Genomic DNA, 18,226 nt, shown 5'->3' with positions numbered 1-18,226 from the left:
ATCACATCTTGCCACTACACCTCATACTATAATCACCACATTCTACATCTGTTAATACAACAATCCCTCCTTTTTGTCTGGGTATATTCCCTTTCACTCTGATATCCTTCAAAATGGAGACTCCTCGATCAGATCATACCCACACAAATGCGACAAGCCCGACAGCCTCTACCGGGTCTGACGACCGCAACCATGCACAAGTACAACAAAATGATTACCTTGACCTACCAACCCGCCAGGTCACTGCACAAGTATATCCCGATGACTACCTCGACCTACCAGTCCGCGAAGTCACTGATGGCGCCGATCTACGTGAATACATTGCCGAGACGAGGGAGGGTGAAATCATCAAGCCGGTCAAGTCCAATGTCACTGGTAAAATGGAAGATTGGAAGATGGTGACTTTCACCATCGACGACCCTGAGAATCCCAAGAACTGGTCCAAGGCATATAAGTGGTACTGCACCATGGTTGTCGCCTTCACTTGCTTCGTCGTCGCCTTCTGCAGTAGTGTCATCACAGCCGACATTGAGGGACCCATGGAGGATTTCCATGTCGGTCGTGAAGTCAGCTTGCTTGTTGTCACCGTTTTCGTTATTGGATTCGGTGTTGGACCCATGGTTTTTGCTCCGATGTCAGAGATCTTCGGACGTCGGCCTGTCTACGCTCTGACCCTTGCAATCGCTGTCGTCTTTGTGATCCCATGTGCCGTCTCCAAGAACATTGGAACTCTCATCGTCTGCCGTTTGATTGACGGAATCGCTTTCAGTGCTCCCATGACTTTAGTCGGTGGTACTCTGGCTGATTTGTGGAAGAGCGAGGAGCGAGGAGTTCCAATGGCAGCATTCAGTGCTGCTCCCTTCATTGGTCCCGCCATCGGCCCACTTGCTGGTGGCTTCCTGGCTGACAACTGTGGCTGGCGCTGGCTTTACTGGCTTCAGCTTATTCTGGCCTTTGTCGCCTGGGTTATGATCACCTTCACTGTCCCTGAGACATTCGCACCAATCTTACTGAAGAAGCGAGCCAAGAAACTTCGCAAGTCCCAGGATGACCCGAAGTATACCACCGAGGTCGAGCTCGATTCTCGTCCCATGGGCGAGAAGCTGCGAATTTTCCTCTTCCGCCCCTTCCAGCTTCTGTTCCTCGAGCCCATCGTCTTGTTCATCTCTCTCTACATGTCTGTCATTTATGGCTTGCTGTACATGTTCTTCGTTGCCTACCCGATCGTTTACCAGGGCGGCAAAGGATGGAGCGCGTCTAACACCGGTCTCATGTTCATTCCCCTGGCCATCGGTGTTGTTCTGAGCGCATGCTGTGCTCCTTTCGTCAACAAGCACTACCTCAAGGTCTCTTTGGCATGTGGCGGCAAGCCCCCAGCCGAGAAGCGTCTGATTCCCATGATGTGGGCTTGCTGGTGCATTCCTTCCGGTCTCTTTGTCTTCGCCTGGACTTCCTACCCCCGCATTCACTGGATGGGACCTGCTATGGGAGGCTTCCTTATCGGATTCGGCATTATTCTGCTCTACAACTCTGCCAACAACTACCTTGTTGATACCTACCAGCACCAAGCAGCATCTGCTCTCGCAGCCAAGACCTTCATTCGTTCATTCTGGGGTGCCTCCACCGTCCTTTTCACAGAGCAAATGTACGAACGTTTGGGCGACCAGTGGGCCAGTTCACTTCTTGCATTCATCGGTCTGGCTTGCTGCGCTATTCCCTATGTGTTCTACTTCAAGGGAGAGTCAATTCGTCGTTTCTCGAGATTCGCCTTCCATGACGATGAGGAGAAGCCTCCTGTCAAGGCATAAATTGTTTAAACTTGATCTGGGGAATAAATTTAGAAGAGGGGGATAATTTTCTGGGGTTGTGCAGCATCGTGGAATGATTTGCTGGTATGACTGACGTGGAAAAAAGCTTGGATGACATTTACACGGCGTCTTTGATATCCATTACCTATATATAATTGGTCAGAACATTTTTTGACATAGTTTTTAATACGAAATTTTTTGAACGCTCAAAAAATCAGGGTATATGTATTTCTTAAGGAGATCGAAGCAGTCACCTGGGACGGTTGGATATATTAGAGAGCCCTTGAGGTACGAACAGGTAAGTAATGGAAAGTGGGAAACACCTTGTCTTGATAGATAGCATAACGATTCGCAATAACGGTGAACTTGGTTGATATTCATATTGTATATCCTACTTGCTCAACCCAGTTGCGCTGTATATGAAGAAACCTTGATGCATGTTGGAAGACTAGAAGCGCTGCTGTAATTGGGCCCAAATAGTCATTGATCTATGCTGGAAAGTTTGCTGTTGCCAACATGATCCAGTCCACAGGCGGCAGCGTCAAATGCCTGTAGATAGGAACACCAAATGATTTCTCTCGCTACTCGCTAGAGTAAACAAGACGCTATTCTGGCCATGAACTAACAGAGAATCACCTCGGGACCCGTGACAGCCTACAGGACCTCCAGCCGCCATACAACATGCTGACATAATCCACATGATGCCGCTCATCGGGACCATCGCATCAACGTGAGAGCTTCTTTTGTTTTGCCTTTTTGCTCGAGATCAAGGGTCAACACCAACTGCGAACTCGGTTATTTAAAGATACAATACAATTACTCGGTCTTTTTTGATCCTAATCATGGCCTCCGACGCTGCCTCTCTCTCGCCCGCCGAGCTCTACGACTCTACCATGACCGTCCCCTCCGACTCAGAGAACTACTCCGCAAACCATGAGATGTCCTCCTCAGTCCAGTCAGCCGAAAGCTCACCCATGATGCTTTACAAGCCGCCAAGTGTCTGGGGTCTTGTGCGCGGTGCGGCCATCAACCTCTTCCTCCCCTTCGTCAATGGTCTCATGCTAGGCTTTGGAGAGCTATTCGCACACGAGGCTGCTTTCCGACTTGGATGGTCCAACACTAAGGTATGTAAAACACTATCTGAGCTCATATTGAACCTAATGACTGACTCCCGGCTCTTCATCATCTAGATTTTCCCTAACCACCGCCGCTCACATGCAGTGGGCCCGGGTGTTGAGATGCGGGAGCTCCCTTCGGAGCGGAGACGTCCTGGACTGAGAGACACTGCTTCTCTGGAATAAATAATTGATACTTTCTGTGCTGTTCAATCCATTCGAGAATGGCTGCATTTACGCGGGAAACAAAAACCGAAGCATGTGTGATTTGGGATCGATACCTGGCTTTCTGTGCACACCTGAATTTAGTGGCTGTACATAGACCTGTTGGCTCAGAGGGGCGTTTGGCGAATTAGGATTCACATTTTGCAACCAGATCTGCAATATTAGAACATCCAAGTCTATGACTATTTTCATCTTTCTATCTTCGGGTCCCCGTGCCTGTCCCGTAGCCGTGATCCGGGGATATATTTACCGCCCAGGCAGAAAAAGTCGCGCCGCAAGGCAGAAGAACAACTCTTCCGCATTGGTTATCACCCCATCACTAATAATCTCAAACCACAATGATGGGATCTGTTGGCCTGAAAGGGTCCGGCGCAGCCGCTGCGTTTGCACGCCAGAGAATGACCGCCATGTCCCGGTCCTCTCGATCTGTTTGTTCTCCCGTTGACTCGGACTCGCAGAAACATCGAAATTGACTTGACTTTGCAGATGTCCACCGTGCGGTCCCAAAGCATGCGATTCCCTAGCCAGCGGGGCCAATTGAAGTCAGCACTATCCGGAAGTGCTCCCTGGCGCATGACACCAGCTGTGATCGGCCCGGCCGCAGTCAGATTCAATTCCACCTCCTCCGACACACTCCCCGAATTCGCTTTAGATGGCTCATTGAAGAATGCGGTAAACATTAACGATATTACCACCATTCCGGAGCGCATTGGATACCTTAAGGAGCTTGGGCTGGACTTTGGTTGGGGTTTCACGTCGACGATGCAATGGCTGATCGAGCACACTCACATCTGGACCGGCTTGCCATGGTGGGCTAGTATCGTGACTGTCGGTCTTCTGACTCGTCTAGCTATGCTGAAGCCAGTCATTGGAGCATCCGAGAACGCAGCAAGAATGAACAACGCCAAGCCCAAGAGTGAACCTCTCCGACGAAAAATGATCGCCGCCACGACCGAAGGCAACCAGCAGGAGGCCCAGATTGCCAGGGCTGAGCTCCAGCAGATCAACAATGAGTTCGGCATCAAGACATGGAAGTCATTTATTCCCATGTTGCAAATTCCACTTGGTTTCGGATGTTTCCGAGTCGTGCGAGCAATGACTTCGTTGCCAGTGCCAGCCATGGCCACGGAAACAGCTGGATGGATTAAGGACCTGACTGTTGCTGATCCCACTTACATCTTGCCCATGATCGCTGCAGGCACACTGTGTCTCTCTCTGAGGGTAAGTTGGCCTTACGTGGTCTACTACAACTGCGATACTAACTAGAGATAACAGAAAGGTGGCGAATCCGGCGCAATGCCCATGATGCAAACCGAAGCAGGAAAGTACATCATTTATGGTTTCCCTGTCATGTCCTTTGCCTTCATGGCATTCATGCCTAGCGCCCTGCAACTCTACTTCGTTGCAAGTGGTCTTTTCGGCCTGGGTCAGACATACGTGATCAACTCGGAGTCCTTCCGGAAGTGGATGCATCTGTCGATCGCTAAGAAGCCCTCCACTGGGCCGAAGTACTCCGCGATCACTCAAAACACCGAAAGCAAGGGCCTTCGCAATCTGCTGGAACGTCTTGAAAAGGAAAAAGCCGCAGAGAAAGCACGCCTGCAGCGTGTTGCGTCAACTGCACCGGAAGAAGTGAAAGTCAGCTTCATTGACCGCATGTACAAGAAATTCGGGTCAGCCGGCTCTGGTCTCACTAAATCAGTCTCAGAGACACTCGGCACTCAAACAGTCGAGCAACGTGCCGCCAAGGACCGGAAGCAGCGCGCGGATGAATACGAGCAACAGCGAAAAGACGAGGATGATCTCCTGCGGAGAGAGCGTAACGAGGCCCGCCGCAGGGAGCACATGCAAACCCTCGAGAACGAACGGACCAAGGCGAGCAAGTCCTTGAAGAATAGCCAGACGGCCGCTCGCAAAGCTAATGGGCGGCGCGGCTCTCGTGCTTGATCGGTGTATTTATATACAAACTGTAAATTATGGCGCAGTGGCATTTGCATTGTTTTTTTGCGATTAGAATAGTAGAAATTATTTCGACAATCTCCATTTGGCTATGTATATTTCTGAAATCGAAGCTTGCATCAGTCATATTTCCATTGCATTGGATAAGAACTTCGAGAGCTAGAACAGAGAACCTAAAGACATCAATCATATTTACACATATGGCATGGACCAGCCATGTCAAAACCGCAAGTCCCCTAGTCAACACCACAAAACCCAGGTCATTAACACGATCTATGGTATCAACATGTAACACGTAAAGCAAACGTCAACAAAATCAAGTCGTCTGCATAGGGATTGACACAGCAGGTAAAGGCAACGGCGTCTTCTCATCCTCAACAAAAACAGCTTTCTCCAGTCTCTGGGTCATAGAAGCACAGAATGTATCCACATACGCCGTCCACAGCGCAGCAACGAGATACACAAGTCCAATCCAGACCGGAATACTGATAGCAACGACCCACGGCGGTCGGATAGGCAACCACACGCGCGGGTCATCAGTCGCTGCCTCAGGACCCACCCACGGTTGACCGCTGATGCCATACAACATCCAGCAGAGCACAACGCGCAGCATAGTGCCGTGGATGAGGTAGACGGCGAAACTCTGCTTCCCGAACCAGAGAAGGAGTCTGCTGGAGAGGAAGTCTTTGGCCGAAGGGGAGAGATAGATCGCCAGGATGATCATGTCAATTGCGAGTGCGGTATAGCGTTTGCCAACATTGACGCCTGGTGGGAATAGGTACTGGCTTGCATCGAGCATCGCATTAGACCAACCGGCCCATTCGGGATGTTCGCCGGGGTATGAAGCAAAGAACAATCCGACAGTAGTGAGCGGGATCGAGAGCATTTTCCGGCCTCGAGGGTTGTTTTCTATCCAGTCCCTGAGGGGCGTGTAGTAGGAGAAGTCACTGAGGAGCATGCCGAAGATGGCTTGCATTTGGAAGGTTTCTATACAGTCGGCATTAGCGTTTTGTCCTGAGCAGTAGCTCAAAGCTCGTATGTTGTCCGATCCTCGAGAAAACACTCACCTGTATCCTTGCTAGCATCCTGATGGAAATACAACAACATGCCAATATAGATCATAACCCTATACCGAAATTTGACGAACATAGTGGCAGAAAGCACCAGATAAACCAACATAGAGGACAAAAGCAGCGGCAAAAGTGCCCACTGGTGATCATCGTATGCCATATACCCCGTGGTCCAAGTCGATAAGAAATTCATCGGCAGACGAACAAGTTCCTTCCAAAAGGAATCCTCCAGATCCGGCGCCGCATACCGACACCACTGGCAATCGGATCTATTCGCAACGATAAATCCGCCAAATTGGGCGACGACCCACGAAATCACCAGGGCAATAGTGGCGGGGAAGATCAGTCGCGGCGGTCGACGAAAGGCGCTCTTTGCTATAGTCTCAAATGCGCTTGTTGTATCACCTGCTCGTGATAGCTTAAGCGGTTTGAGCGCACAGACATAGCCGGTTAAGAAGGCGAAAATGGTCACACCCAGACGGCCTTGCCATGGGATGCGGAGGATGGGCCATTGGAGGATTCGGGCACTGGCATCCTCGCTATCGCGGGGTGAGAATAGACCATAGTCCCAGCCTCGGGAGAGATGGGTTAACACTACTAGGAATGAAGCGATTCCTCGAAGGCCCTAGAAGGTGCACATGTTAGATCATATTCACGCCGTGGCTGTTTTTCCAGAACATACATCAATCCATTTGACACTCTTTCTAGGATCTCCTTTCACTGGATTTCCCGAGGACCAAGGTAAGGATGTGGGTAATGTATCTATTAACTGGGTGTATAGACTGGAGGGTTGAAGGTATTGCATTATTGACAAAGATGCAAATCTCTTAATGATCGCCAGACCATATAATATGAAATGATTCCAGCTCTAGGAAAGGTATAAAAGGAAAGCCAAAGGTCTAAGAAAGTAGGATGCTCATCACCCCGGCGATCACATCAACAAACGGCCTGCCAAGGAACACCTGCCAAGAAAAAAGGAGTCGACGGGGCAATGCAAGTTGCCATCTCAGATCCCTGTGGACCTTTCTGTGAACAGTGGATGTATAGTCCCACATTACTTGCAGCTTGAGATCAATGAAAATCGGGCCCTTGCGGTGAATTTCTGCGTCAAATAACATAGCTCATTTCTATTTGTTTTGCCTCTGTACAGAGTACGAAGTAAATGCATAGGGAATCACCATACGATTGCCATCTAGGCCATCTCGACTATTCAGTATATTGTACGACATTGAAGCCCTAATTGCGAGAATCCCATCATACCCAATGAGACCCAGGCAGCAACATGGAAGTTCCGAAAACAGCTGACTTACCATCATTGGCATGTCCGTTACACTATCGATTTGAAAACAGTACAGGCGATTCACTCAGGATCCAGTGGGAGACAGGCAGAGAATGATGCATATCCACCTCCAGACAGACCCTTATGACACTGGTTACAAGCCAATGCGAACCCCGTTTGCCTGCACGGAAGACATCCGTTGTAAATGACAGCATTTTTCACCCCTGCCAAGATCGAGGGCTTCCTGGTAAGATGCATCGGATCTAGTGGAATGTGCGATTGCATACGTCTTGTGTTCTAAATTCAGATTATGTTCCAGATTCGATCTACAAGGATGACGTTGAATGGAAGCGTAACCAAGGCACGAATCTTAGGTCTGCTGATAGTACAGAGTATGTTGCAAAAAGAGAATAATCATGATATCAAAGCGAAACAGACCCAGTCTGCCGAAACAAATCCCCCTACAAACCCCAGATCGCCGACCCTAGTGTATTAGACATGAAAGTAAAAACAAAGCCCGCACGCTGATATGCAATGAGAGACTGTTGGGTTATTATCGGAAAAGCCTTCTCCCACCTACACTTCCAGAGTTCCATGTGAAGGAGCCTCGCACTCCCAGGTTCTCCAGACTTAATCCCGAGTAACCGACTCCACCACCTTCGCCATTACGCTTTGTCCGTCGTACCGCTTCACGCAGATGTGACGGTAGGAGCTGGCCTCGGTGTGGGTTTGGTGGAAGACGGAACTCGCGTCTAGGGCGGAGCATGGTGGAAGTTGGCCGAGGAGAGGATGTTGCCGAATTCGGATGAGTAGGGATAGAGGGCGTGGGCGTACGGTTGGAGTCATGTGGTTCTTTTTTAATTCCGTTGGTGAAAGATGCTGGTGTGGAGCCGGGGACTGGTGTGCCTGCGGGGGTTGGCGTAGAGGGCTTGGAACCTGCACTTACACCCGAGGCTTTCGCCTGGGCTGCGGCTTCGGCGGCGGCTTCTTCGGCCTCAAACGCGTCGCGCGCAGCAAGGTCGTGTGCTTCGGCCCATTGGGCCTGGACTGTTCGCGCCATTTCAATCATTTCACCGGCAAAGACCTTGGTGAAACCATTGACGGTCGTCACCACACTGGCTGGGACGGATTGTGAGAGGGCATGGTTGACGATACGGCGGAGAGTTTCTTTGCGCAATTTCGCTCGCTTGAAGAGATCGTACCTCTCTGATTGCATAGGATTAAAGGCGTCAACAAGAATACTGTCCAAAGCCAATGTTAGCTTCACCCAATATTGCCAGAAGAATGGGGGAAAACGTACGCTAGGTTCTTCTTCTCAGCCTCTGTATCCGTAGCTCCTTCTTGCTGTCCAAATAGCTCTGCCTCGTCGTCCTCATCATAATCGTCCGCATCATCACCTCCACCACCACCTCCACCGCCAGAAGGACCACCTCGAACCGAGCCCTCGTTATCAACTGATCCGAATCGTGTAGAATCTCCCGCCCTGGCGCTCAGAGCATCCTCACGCTCCCGTTCTCGCTCTTTCTCCGCTTTGCTTTTGCGTCCTCTTTTCTTTCCGCGTGCTGCACCAGAGAAGATTCCATCTGCGCTTGCCCCGCCCAAGCTCCCTGTATAACTGCCTGTCACGCTCCCGGCGTCACTAGTACCGCCGAAGCTGCGGTCTCCAATATCGATGCCGGTCGGAAATGAAGTCTGGCGGAGTGGGTGCATGCGCTGCTTCTTGCCAAGTGGCATCGAAGCGGCAGAGGAGATGGAGGGTCGCTTGAGGGGGTTGGATGAGGATTGGTATGGTGGTGGTGACGACATTTTGAGAGGTTGTTGCGGATGAATAGGGGTGGGGTGTGTTGCGTATTCAATGGCTCGACAACTCGTGTTCCAAGTCGGCTACGAGAAGGTTCAATCTACTCGATAGAGTATGAGCGCGAGCTGAAGCTCTGTCGAGGGCCGAGGATTTCGCGCTGCGCCGTTGCGCCGGGCGAGGAAGGTGAAGATCAACCTCGGATTTGGATGAATGTTAATTTCAAGTGATAGTCAGATATCTCTCACGGGAACCTAGATGGCGATATGATTTTGCGGCGAGATCTCGGTGAAAGCATCTGGTTCCAGTCGTTTGGAAGTAATTTGGTGAGATAAGGACGCATCTCACCGCCTTCCATCATCGGTAATTAAAAGGTTACCCTATTTACATTGGACACCATACGTAGGGGAGGTATTTCACACTCTACACCGAAGATGATCTAATGGAGAAGATGACAATAGTGATTCAATATGCTTCGATTGACCCCACAAATGAGTTCTCAAAACCAGGTATGAAGGTGTATTATCCAAGGAGTGACAGAACCTACGACAACCCGAGGGGTATCGAGGCTCGATATACCTATGCTTCAAGATGAATCGAATGAACCACTGCAACGAATACGGAAAGTATGAATCGCTCAGCTTAAACATGCGATGCTGTACCATATGTAAGGAAACGAGATCGAGACTAAGAAATGAACAAAACAAAGAGAACTGTGCAAAAATGGAAAGACAAATTGACAGAAGCCCAAACGGATAGAAAGGTCGCGACCGCGAGAAGGAAACAGTCTATAGCGGATGGCTGAAGAGCCGAAACACCTTAGAATCCCTGCTCTCCAATTCGCGGCGCCCCCCCTTTCCAGTCATTGCGTTCGTAGTAACGGAACACAAGATCATAACCGTTCAGGTCATGGACGATGCGGTCGACACGACGGTAGCCTTCCACGTGCTCCATCTTATTGCTGCGGCGAACAGCCTGGCGCTGAGCATAGGCCACATCCTGCTGTCCGTTCGCCTCATCGAGCTCATCCGACGGCGGCTTAGTCTCGAACAAGGTGATGCTGAAACGGCCAGGCTTGAAGATCGCAACAACCTGCTGGATGATGTCGGCAGTAGCCTTGCCGTTCTGAGAGTGCGGGACGTTGGTCTCAAAAGACGCGTAAGAACAGTGAGGCTCCGGTGTGACATGCACGGTGAAGTAGTGGGTCGGAGCGTTGCCATCAGGAGCCGGCACAACGCCATTGGCAGAGAAACCACATGGAGTGAAGAGGTATGCATCGATGCGAGCATCCGGGAACTTGCTCTTGGCGTACACGTCGGACAGGCCACATGCCTCAGAGACGACCGTGCCCAGTGCATGGCCCTCGGTGGTCAGTTCAGGCGGCAGGATACCATCAGCTTCCTCATCCACGTCGGAGGTGTTACTGAAGACATCGATGTGATCAGTACCATCGTCCTTCTCCGAGCTACGGTGACGTTTCTCGGCCACAGCGGTGGCATTTTCGAGATAGAACTGCTTCGCATTTTCCTCGTCAAGGTCGGTCATCAGAACCTCAAGGGTCTCATCGTGCTCATCACTGTTGGTGCACGGCTTGGAGTCGGGGAAGTTGAGAACCTTAGTTTCGGTCTCGTGGAAGCTAACCTCCTCCTTAGGACTCGCCGGTGGAGTGAGCATGGTACCGGGCTCGGTAAGGTAGAGATACCAATGTTCTCCATTCATCTTCCCAATCATGTAAGCGCTGCCGTTGACGAACAACCTGTCCATGGATCGCACCTCATCGCGCCAGCTGCGGTGAGGGCCACGCTGACGGTCAGGGAACAGGAAGTTCTTCCGGCTGTAGAAGACGCGGTAGGGAGCCGCAGCCACTGCGATGCCTCGGGATGGAGGAGCCGTGGCGCGTGGGAAGCCTGCGAACAAGGCAGCGATCTCCAAGATGCGGGGGAGACCCGAAAGCAAGGTGGTAGTTCCGCACGTCTTGAGAATCAACTTGTGCGGCCAAACAAACATGCTGGACTCCGACAGAAGGTAGGCGTCCATCTCATCAGAGGAGATGACGGAAAGCACCTGGCAATTGACTAGGTCCAACATGTCCTTCCAAATTTCCCCGGGCACTTTCTTAAGGCCTTCGGGGCCGGCGGCGCCTAGCTCGGTGGCAGACGGCGCAAACCATACCTCGAGAAGCTTCTCAGGACCTTCGAAAGCATTGGTGGAGTCGAGATCCTGAGTGGCCTCATAGTTGATTGTCAGAGACGGCGTCCCCGCGAACGAGGATGGCGAAGCCGTATAGTTGGTTGGAATAGTTGGAATACCGACGTAAACCATGATGACGGATGTAGCTTGCGCTGTTGTACTTGTGTTTGTTAAACGAAGCAGAAACAGTGACGTCGGACCGCCCTATGGACTTCGATGAGATAGGCTGTAGAAGCACTGTCTACTTACCCAGACGAACAAGGGGGCGATGCCCGTCTGAGAAGAGAAGGCCCTGAAATAAAACTTTGACTGGTCAGACCAGGCGGGTAGAATCTCCAAACAGACCGAAGGGCTGCTAAGGAGGCCGGAAGGCGAAGGACAAGAAGAAGATCGTAAGAGAAATGGTGACTAGCAGTCGGTACCCTCGTTCTGGAAGATACCGATACCGGTCAAAGTATCGGGTCTAGCAGACGAGAATTCTGCTTTGAAAAAAAAAGGGGGGTTGGAGAACGTGGGAGCTGGTGACGACGGGAGTCGCGTTATCGAGGCCTAGAGTAGTATGATGGTAAGAAACAGTGCTATGAGAGTAGATAGAATGGATAGAATGAAAATTCTGGTGTTTTAAGATTCATGGCATCAAGATATCTCGATCCAATGGCAATGATAGCTTTTGGCAGTTGAGCAGCCCAAAAACAGGAAGGGAACAATCATACTTACTTCGCGGGCTTGGACAAGAATCGCAGAAGATCAGTTGGGCTCATGGAAGGCGAAGACAAGTTCGACTTAGATCAACACGAGGTAGCGGAGGGCCACAATCGTGAACATCGGCGGGGTTTTGTAGGACAGTCTCACTCAGAAGCCCAATAGGTGCCCGAGATCAAAAATTGATTTCTCGGAGGCTAGAGAGAACAAGGAATCTCTAGAACCAAAAAAATATTGGCGATGCAGTTTTGTGGCCTGCTGGTGACCTCGCGAGTGGGGGAAGCGCAAAATGTTTGCTGCCAGTTCGGTTGGTAATAAGTGATTTTCTCTGTGGGCCCGCGATACGGTGGGGCAAAACTGGATCAAAATCTGTCTGACATCAGGGAAGATTTTAGTTGATGTCTCAATTGCAGGGAATATATTGGATTGTAATACGTTACACACAAATTGGGCAAGTAAGAAAAAAAGCTACAGTCATATGCAGACTGTCACAGCTTTCGATCTGTCAAAAAAGAGAGAGAAAAAAAAAAGCACGAAAGCCGGTGAGACTCCCCGTGCAAGAGCGGTGATGCCAGGCAGAATTTAACTTTGTTCCTGGTGTATTACATAATCTCCACATGACTCGTATGGCGGGGAGGCCCAAGCGGGGAGATTTGGACGGATTTATATAGGGCAAGAGAATGTACTATGTATGACATTGATATCTATGATTTGTACTTATATCCATGAACATACGTTGTAGTAATGAATGCAGAAAATATCAGCTAAACTTAATAAGATCAAAAATCTAGCGAAAGTATAAAGAAATTACTGGAACCCACTCAATTGTGGACTACCAAGGCCCGTTGAGTTTTTCATGCATTTGGACTATGTATTCGAGGCAGAGTCATAGCCAAGAAACATCAAGTACAACATCTCAAATAAACAGTTCACAAATTCTTTGATCACTATGTCAAGGCTAAATCTTAGCTCACATATCTCCATGACGCTTGGGAAAAAGCAACCTTTCCACATCAGCTAAGGGTCTGATCAAGAATCCATAGGCCAAGGCTGAGAACTAGACCGAAAAGAAAAGCCAAGACACAAAAAAATGCACTCAATTAGCAGGACGCCCATACGGAGTAGATGAAGCTACCATGTGAAATATACTGATCAATGGCTTTGTTATTGAATTAAAAAAAAACATATCCAGAGACTGAATATGTCGACCTAGGTATCCTTAATCCCCGAACCAACGCCCGAGATAACGCCATGCCGCATGAACAACTCGTTGCGATCTCATTTGCAATAGCACCCAAGAGACATCATGCAGAGAACCCAGAAATCAATTCACGCTTCTAAAATGATTTGTGCTAACTGCACGTCACCAGCCTCCACGATCTTGGCCGCAATAATATCACCGACCTTCTCAACTAATTTGGAGCGAAGATCGTCTGTGGCAGTATGGCCATTGGTCAAAACCGGCTGACTACCACGCAGCGAAGCCAACACAGCCACAAGGGCATTCAGAACACGCTCCGCAGCTGGCCGACGGGCGGCATCGTCCAAGCCATCGCTGAGAAGTTTGGTGTATTCCTGTAGATTGGGAATAACGAGCACTCGGATTACTTCGGAGCCGCCGACAGACTGTAGTCCAATGATGGCACCGTAGTGTGCACCGAATGGTTTCGAAGGGTCGAGGAAGGTCTTGAGACAGGAGCGCACAAGTCGAGGCTTGAGCATGTGAGACGAATGGGAGTACTTTTTGGCGATGTGGCTGAGGAGAGAGGCGGCCATATCGCGCAGAGCAAATGACTCAGCAAAATCCCCAGCTCCACCCAATTGTCGACCGATAAGGCAGGTAAGAATGGATGGCACGAGGGATGCGATCTGATACGGTTAGCGTCTGAACATGATCTTCCAAAATGGCAGGGTCTGCTCACATAAGGGTCCACGTAAAGTGACTGGTTCTGGACCAACGCCTCGGCCATGTGCATCACCTGAGTAAGTACGAAAACATTCTTGAGACTGTGTGTGACCTTCTCGGCAATGAATTGGACAAAATATGGCACCAGTTGGTGCAGACCCGGGTCCTCGCGAAGGCTAGAATATCCGGAGGTACGATAATCCTCGCTTGTTTCATGTAAAAAGGCACTGCAGACCTTTTCGAAGTAAAGCTGTAGTTCCCTTGAAAGCACATGCTTGACCAGTGGCTTGACAGCCACATCGCCTGTGCCACTAATTGCTGCCAATGTGGAGTTGGCGTTCGGACCTTTCGAGACCAGTTCGAGGTTGCGAGAATCGGCAGCGGTTGGATTCTGAGGGATTGACGGCTGCACGCCTTCGACAGCCAGCCAGTGGGCTAAACTAGACGTTAGTGGCTGGACAGCATGTTTGAACAGGGACGGGTATCTACTCACCAGTGAAGGAGACTTCGCGGGGAACCTTTGGCAGAGGCGCATTTATCAGTTTCTCAAAGTCGACCTCCTCATCTTCAACGTAGAACAGCGGTTGCCCAGGGCCCAGAGAGGCTTCGCCGAACTTCAAGGGACGGGTGGAGTCGTAGCCGTACAATGGCTCCACGTCCAGGTTGCGCAAGGCCAACGCAATGTCTTGAGTGGTAAGAACTGTGCGCTTGCAGTGGCGCATACACTTCAGCGCTTCCTCAAGCACCTGCGCAACTCGATATTCAACGTCCCGGGCGAGATTCTCGGTCACATCGTTATTGAGGTTGAGGATACCGACGGATTCGGCGACATCGCGGATGTTGTCGGGGTTCCAGACAGACATGGTGGAAGGATACAATGGGGAATGGAGGTGCGTGAGAGAAGCTCAAGATGAATTCGTGTTGAGACAATAATGGCGCTATCGCGAAAAGTGAGGTGGAGGGACAGTGAAGGAGGTTTATAAGACGAGTCGCATTATTCGAGGCCACCGCCAGCGGATCCACACCTTATACAGCAATAGCCTTTTCTATTGAGTCGGAACTCTGTTCAGAGGATGATTGCAGCGTGGCCAACTCAATGGATAGAGGAAAGTGAACAAGCGCCTCGAAGAAGATGAAAGCTTGTCGATAAGAGTTGCGCGATTGGTTCTAAAGTCAACCGTATGAGCTCCTTGGCCACCTACACGAAGAAGCGTTTGTCTCACAAAAACATGAATGAATATTCACCAGAAACAGATAATAATAAAATTAGATATGGATAAGCATAAGGTAATAACAATACAGTGCACCTTGAAAGAGCACACTAAAGACCTGAAATCAGGTACACAAGAGCGGGGAGTGTCATTCACGGCTCCTCCGGGTATCATAACAGACAGCGCCAGCCAAATATTGATCTACTGGGCTCCATCCTTTGCAGGCTCTTCCTTGAGAGACTCAGATTTGGGGACATCTGCGTTGGTTGGCTCCTTACCAGCCTCTTCCTGTGGTTCCTTGGCAGCCTCCGCCTTGGGTGGTTCTTCTTTCGATGGCGCCTCCTCGATGGGCTCAGCGACAGTAGGCTCCTCGGCAGATTTACCCTTATCCTCGGTCTCCTGTTCCGTCTCCTCGGCCAGCGGGACAGACCTAGCATTTTCCTTCAGCTCTGGGCCCTTGCCACCATAAGCTTTGGGGATTTGTTCAGCAATGGAAGCAGAGAATTCCCGAGCCAGGTTGACGCCGCTAGTGATCGGGTGGAACTTGCGCGTGGTGTTCCGGCTCAGGATAAACTTCATGGCGGTGAACATCCAGCCCATGATAGCAGGGACGTTGACGAAGAACTTCTCACTCAGGAGCTCGGGGTATGCCGTAGCGAACACTTCGATGACCTTCTTTGTTGCGGCACGGACAGACGGATCCATACGGAAGAACTTGACATTCATGTAGTCGTGCACTTGGATCATCTGGTAGGGATCCTCGCCGTCGTACTCGATTACCTCGGTGGCATCCTTCATCTTCAGGTCCTGGACGGCGAGTTCCATAAGGGCGGCACGCCATTGGACGAATCTGCAGCCAGTTAGGACTGATTCTCATTGTAAAGGGCTTTTCATGCTGGGTTCTCACTCATCGGTATTCGCGAATGTCTTACTGATATCCTTCACGGCTCCGTAGATGTTCCAAGTAAACACCAAGGGCCGTCCGTTCTCCTCATAGGTCGTCAAGTATCCCAACCCCTCGAATTTGGCCGCACTGTATCTCGCAGACTCTGCCAAAGCCAGTGGGTTCACGTCTTTGCGCCATTGGAGTGCCTTGCTAAGCTGGGTCTCGGCGGCTTTGGCATTGCCTTCGTTTGCACGTAGGAACTTGATCAACACGTTGACAGTGGGAACATCGTCGCTATCCTTGAGGGGCACTCCCCACATCTCAGTGTGACCAATATTTTCAAGGATGGTTGGTAGGCGATTGAACAACTCGCCTAATGCCGGGTTCTTGCTCAGGTAAGTCGGCTTCTCGGCCTTGGGTTCTTCAGGCTTTGCCACTTCGGACTCTGTAGCGGCAGTGGCAGCTGCATCGCTTGCAGCTACTTTTTCAGCTGCGACACTGGTAGGTTCGTCTTTGGCTACAGTCTCGGTGTCGGCGGTCACGGAAGTTTCCACGGGCTTATCGACCACTTCCACGGTTTCATGCTTCTCGGGCACGACGGGCACGACGGGCGCAAGCGCAACAGGCGCATTCTGATCCGACATGTTTGATAGAGTTGGAGAGGGTGAGTTGAGGTTAGAGGAAATAGGGGGTTTTGAGGTCGGGGGGCAGTTGCCTTGTCAATAGTTGACTTATCAATCCCCCCCACCTGTCAGCGGTCTTCCCTTGTTTCATCGACAGATCACATCCCAGCATATTTTTAATTTGTTGATTTGGATTCTGTTTCAATAATTTATATTCAGGATGAAAGACCTAAATCGACATAACCCATGAGGCTACAGGCTGGGAATTGTTATAGCCCATCGCTATGCACAGCCAGCTCACATAGTTTTCAATAGCCTCGATGATGATCGTATGCATTGGTTTTGGATGGAGTGGAGGTATCACGGTAGATTGTTCTTGTTAATCCATCACTAGCCATGAACTCCTTGTTTTACAGGGGTTTTATCCGATTTTGTGGCCCACATACCACTTGGTAGCACGCCTTTTGCACAACTCGAGGACCAGCGTGAGACTGTCAGCCAATTCTGACTTGATAGACTTTGATCTTCCATGTTCAAAACCAATAAGTTCAAGCTCAAGGTTGCTCACTTCTGTCGTCTTGGAAGTTCTAGTCGAAATGCTTTGGGATTTACCGCAAACGCCTGAGTATGTTTCATGCTAGAATTATCTGCGCAATATATTCTATGAGAATATCTTGAGTTCAACCCCTTGGTTGAGCTCTCAGATTGTAAGGGAAATAAGTGGAAATTTCCAAACAAAGGAGGGATCATTACTCCGTACAGATTTCATACTTTGGGTTGTTGACAAAGAAGAGCTTCAATATGATCGGATGTCCTTTCAAGGAGCACCTAGAATTAAAGAAGGCATTGCGGAGGAAGAGTGTAGTCACAGACAAGTAAACACAGGGGCACCCCTGGAGCTGAGTATCACACGCAAACACTTGACCTTGCACTTGTGTGATCTCCCAGAATTAATGGAGTATATATTCGCGTGCTGTGGAATATCGTACAGGACATGCAGCACTAGTGATAAGGATCATGGCGTTTAATTGCCCCGATATGTCAGTGCTAGTAGCCTGAATGTCTAACAGCAGTTACTGGGCTACTTAACAGGATCATTGACATGGTTTATACTCTATATTGCATTAATCTACATTCCAGATAGCAAATAAAGCGAATCTAACGTTTCAATTTCTATGCAAATCACTCGTGGACGATACTATGTTGTAGCAAGCCTGTAGACTGTAGCAGGGAGCAAACATCAATGTAGTCAGCTTTAGCCAAGCCACCTGTTCATAAACGGATGAAGGCAGATGTGACCAAAGCATGCAATATGCATATGCGGAATTACATTGGCCAAGCAGGGGTAGATATTGACGAGATGCAGATGCCAATAATGTGGCGTCTAGCTACGGGAGTTGTATCTGCTGGTGGCATCTTTCACATCTGTCAGGTCATGTACGGAGTATGGAGTA

General features: G+C 49.9%; 9 protein-coding genes across 9 annotated transcripts; 3 read left to right on the top strand and 6 right to left on the bottom strand.

The window, feature by feature from the left end:
• Positions 1 to 113: 113 nt before the first annotated feature.
• On the top strand, positions 114 to 1,808 carry N7500_007089 (MFS transporter; the record flags this gene model as incomplete). Its single annotated transcript, XM_056678233.1, has 1 exon — positions 114 to 1,808. The coding sequence occupies one exon, from the start codon at positions 114 to 116 to the stop codon at positions 1,806 to 1,808; it is 1,695 nt and encodes a 564-aa protein (XP_056533233.1).
• Positions 1,809 to 2,650: 842 nt separating this feature from the next.
• Positions 2,651 to 3,109, top strand: N7500_007088 (TOM13-domain-containing protein; the record flags this gene model as incomplete). Its single annotated transcript, XM_056678232.1, has 2 exons — positions 2,651 to 2,932; positions 2,999 to 3,109. 2 exons carry the CDS (start codon positions 2,651 to 2,653, stop codon positions 3,107 to 3,109), a joined length of 393 nt encoding a protein of 130 aa, XP_056533232.1.
• A 377-nt stretch (positions 3,110 to 3,486) lies between these two features.
• N7500_007087 (membrane insertase OXA1) lies at positions 3,487 to 5,095 on the top strand (the record flags this gene model as incomplete). The annotated part of the gene is made up of 3 exons (XM_056678231.1): positions 3,487 to 3,576; positions 3,635 to 4,369; positions 4,424 to 5,095. 3 exons carry the CDS (start codon positions 3,487 to 3,489, stop codon positions 5,093 to 5,095), a joined length of 1,497 nt encoding a protein of 498 aa, XP_056533231.1.
• Positions 5,096 to 5,423: 328 nt separating this feature from the next.
• Positions 5,424 to 6,982, bottom strand: N7500_007086 (acyltransferase family protein; the record flags this gene model as incomplete). The annotated part of the gene is made up of 3 exons (XM_056678230.1): positions 5,424 to 6,094; positions 6,175 to 6,802; positions 6,860 to 6,982. The coding sequence occupies 3 exons, from the start codon at positions 6,980 to 6,982 to the stop codon at positions 5,424 to 5,426; spliced, it is 1,422 nt and encodes a 473-aa protein (XP_056533230.1).
• Positions 6,983 to 8,009: 1,027 nt separating this feature from the next.
• Positions 8,010 to 9,262, bottom strand: N7500_007085 (transcription initiation factor TFIID subunit 11 family protein; the record flags this gene model as incomplete). The annotated part of the gene is made up of 2 exons (XM_056678229.1): positions 8,010 to 8,697; positions 8,757 to 9,262. The coding sequence occupies 2 exons, from the start codon at positions 9,260 to 9,262 to the stop codon at positions 8,010 to 8,012; spliced, it is 1,194 nt and encodes a 397-aa protein (XP_056533229.1).
• Positions 9,263 to 10,073: 811 nt separating this feature from the next.
• Positions 10,074 to 11,576, bottom strand: N7500_007084 (adenosylmethionine decarboxylase SPE2; the record flags this gene model as incomplete). Its single annotated transcript, XM_056678228.1, has 1 exon — positions 10,074 to 11,576. The coding sequence occupies one exon, from the start codon at positions 11,574 to 11,576 to the stop codon at positions 10,074 to 10,076; it is 1,503 nt and encodes a 500-aa protein (XP_056533228.1).
• A 1,899-nt stretch (positions 11,577 to 13,475) lies between these two features.
• Positions 13,476 to 14,915, bottom strand: N7500_007083 (TATA-binding protein-associated factor TAF6; the record flags this gene model as incomplete). The annotated part of the gene is made up of 3 exons (XM_056678227.1): positions 13,476 to 14,015; positions 14,069 to 14,487; positions 14,546 to 14,915. 3 exons carry the CDS (start codon positions 14,913 to 14,915, stop codon positions 13,476 to 13,478), a joined length of 1,329 nt encoding a protein of 442 aa, XP_056533227.1.
• Positions 14,916 to 15,078: 163 nt separating this feature from the next.
• Positions 15,079 to 15,437, bottom strand: N7500_007082 (uncharacterized protein; the record flags this gene model as incomplete). The annotated part of the gene is made up of 2 exons (XM_056678226.1): positions 15,079 to 15,219; positions 15,375 to 15,437. 2 exons carry the CDS (start codon positions 15,435 to 15,437, stop codon positions 15,079 to 15,081), a joined length of 204 nt encoding a protein of 67 aa, XP_056533226.1.
• Positions 15,438 to 15,464: 27 nt separating this feature from the next.
• Positions 15,465 to 16,793, bottom strand: sfh5 (CRAL/TRIO domain protein; the record flags this gene model as incomplete). Its single annotated transcript, XM_056678225.1, has 2 exons — positions 15,465 to 16,113; positions 16,171 to 16,793. The coding sequence occupies 2 exons, from the start codon at positions 16,791 to 16,793 to the stop codon at positions 15,465 to 15,467; spliced, it is 1,272 nt and encodes a 423-aa protein (XP_056533225.1).
• Between the last annotated feature and the right edge of the window lie 1,433 nt (positions 16,794 to 18,226).

This window comes from Penicillium coprophilum (genome assembly GCF_028826855.1).
Source record: "Penicillium coprophilum strain IBT 35676 chromosome Unknown utg000004l_segment0_segment0, whole genome shotgun sequence".
Lineage (NCBI taxonomy): Eukaryota > Fungi > Ascomycota > Eurotiomycetes > Eurotiales > Aspergillaceae > Penicillium > Penicillium coprophilum.
Note: the sequence above shows the minus strand (reverse complement) of the source record. Positions and strands in the feature narration are given on the sequence as shown.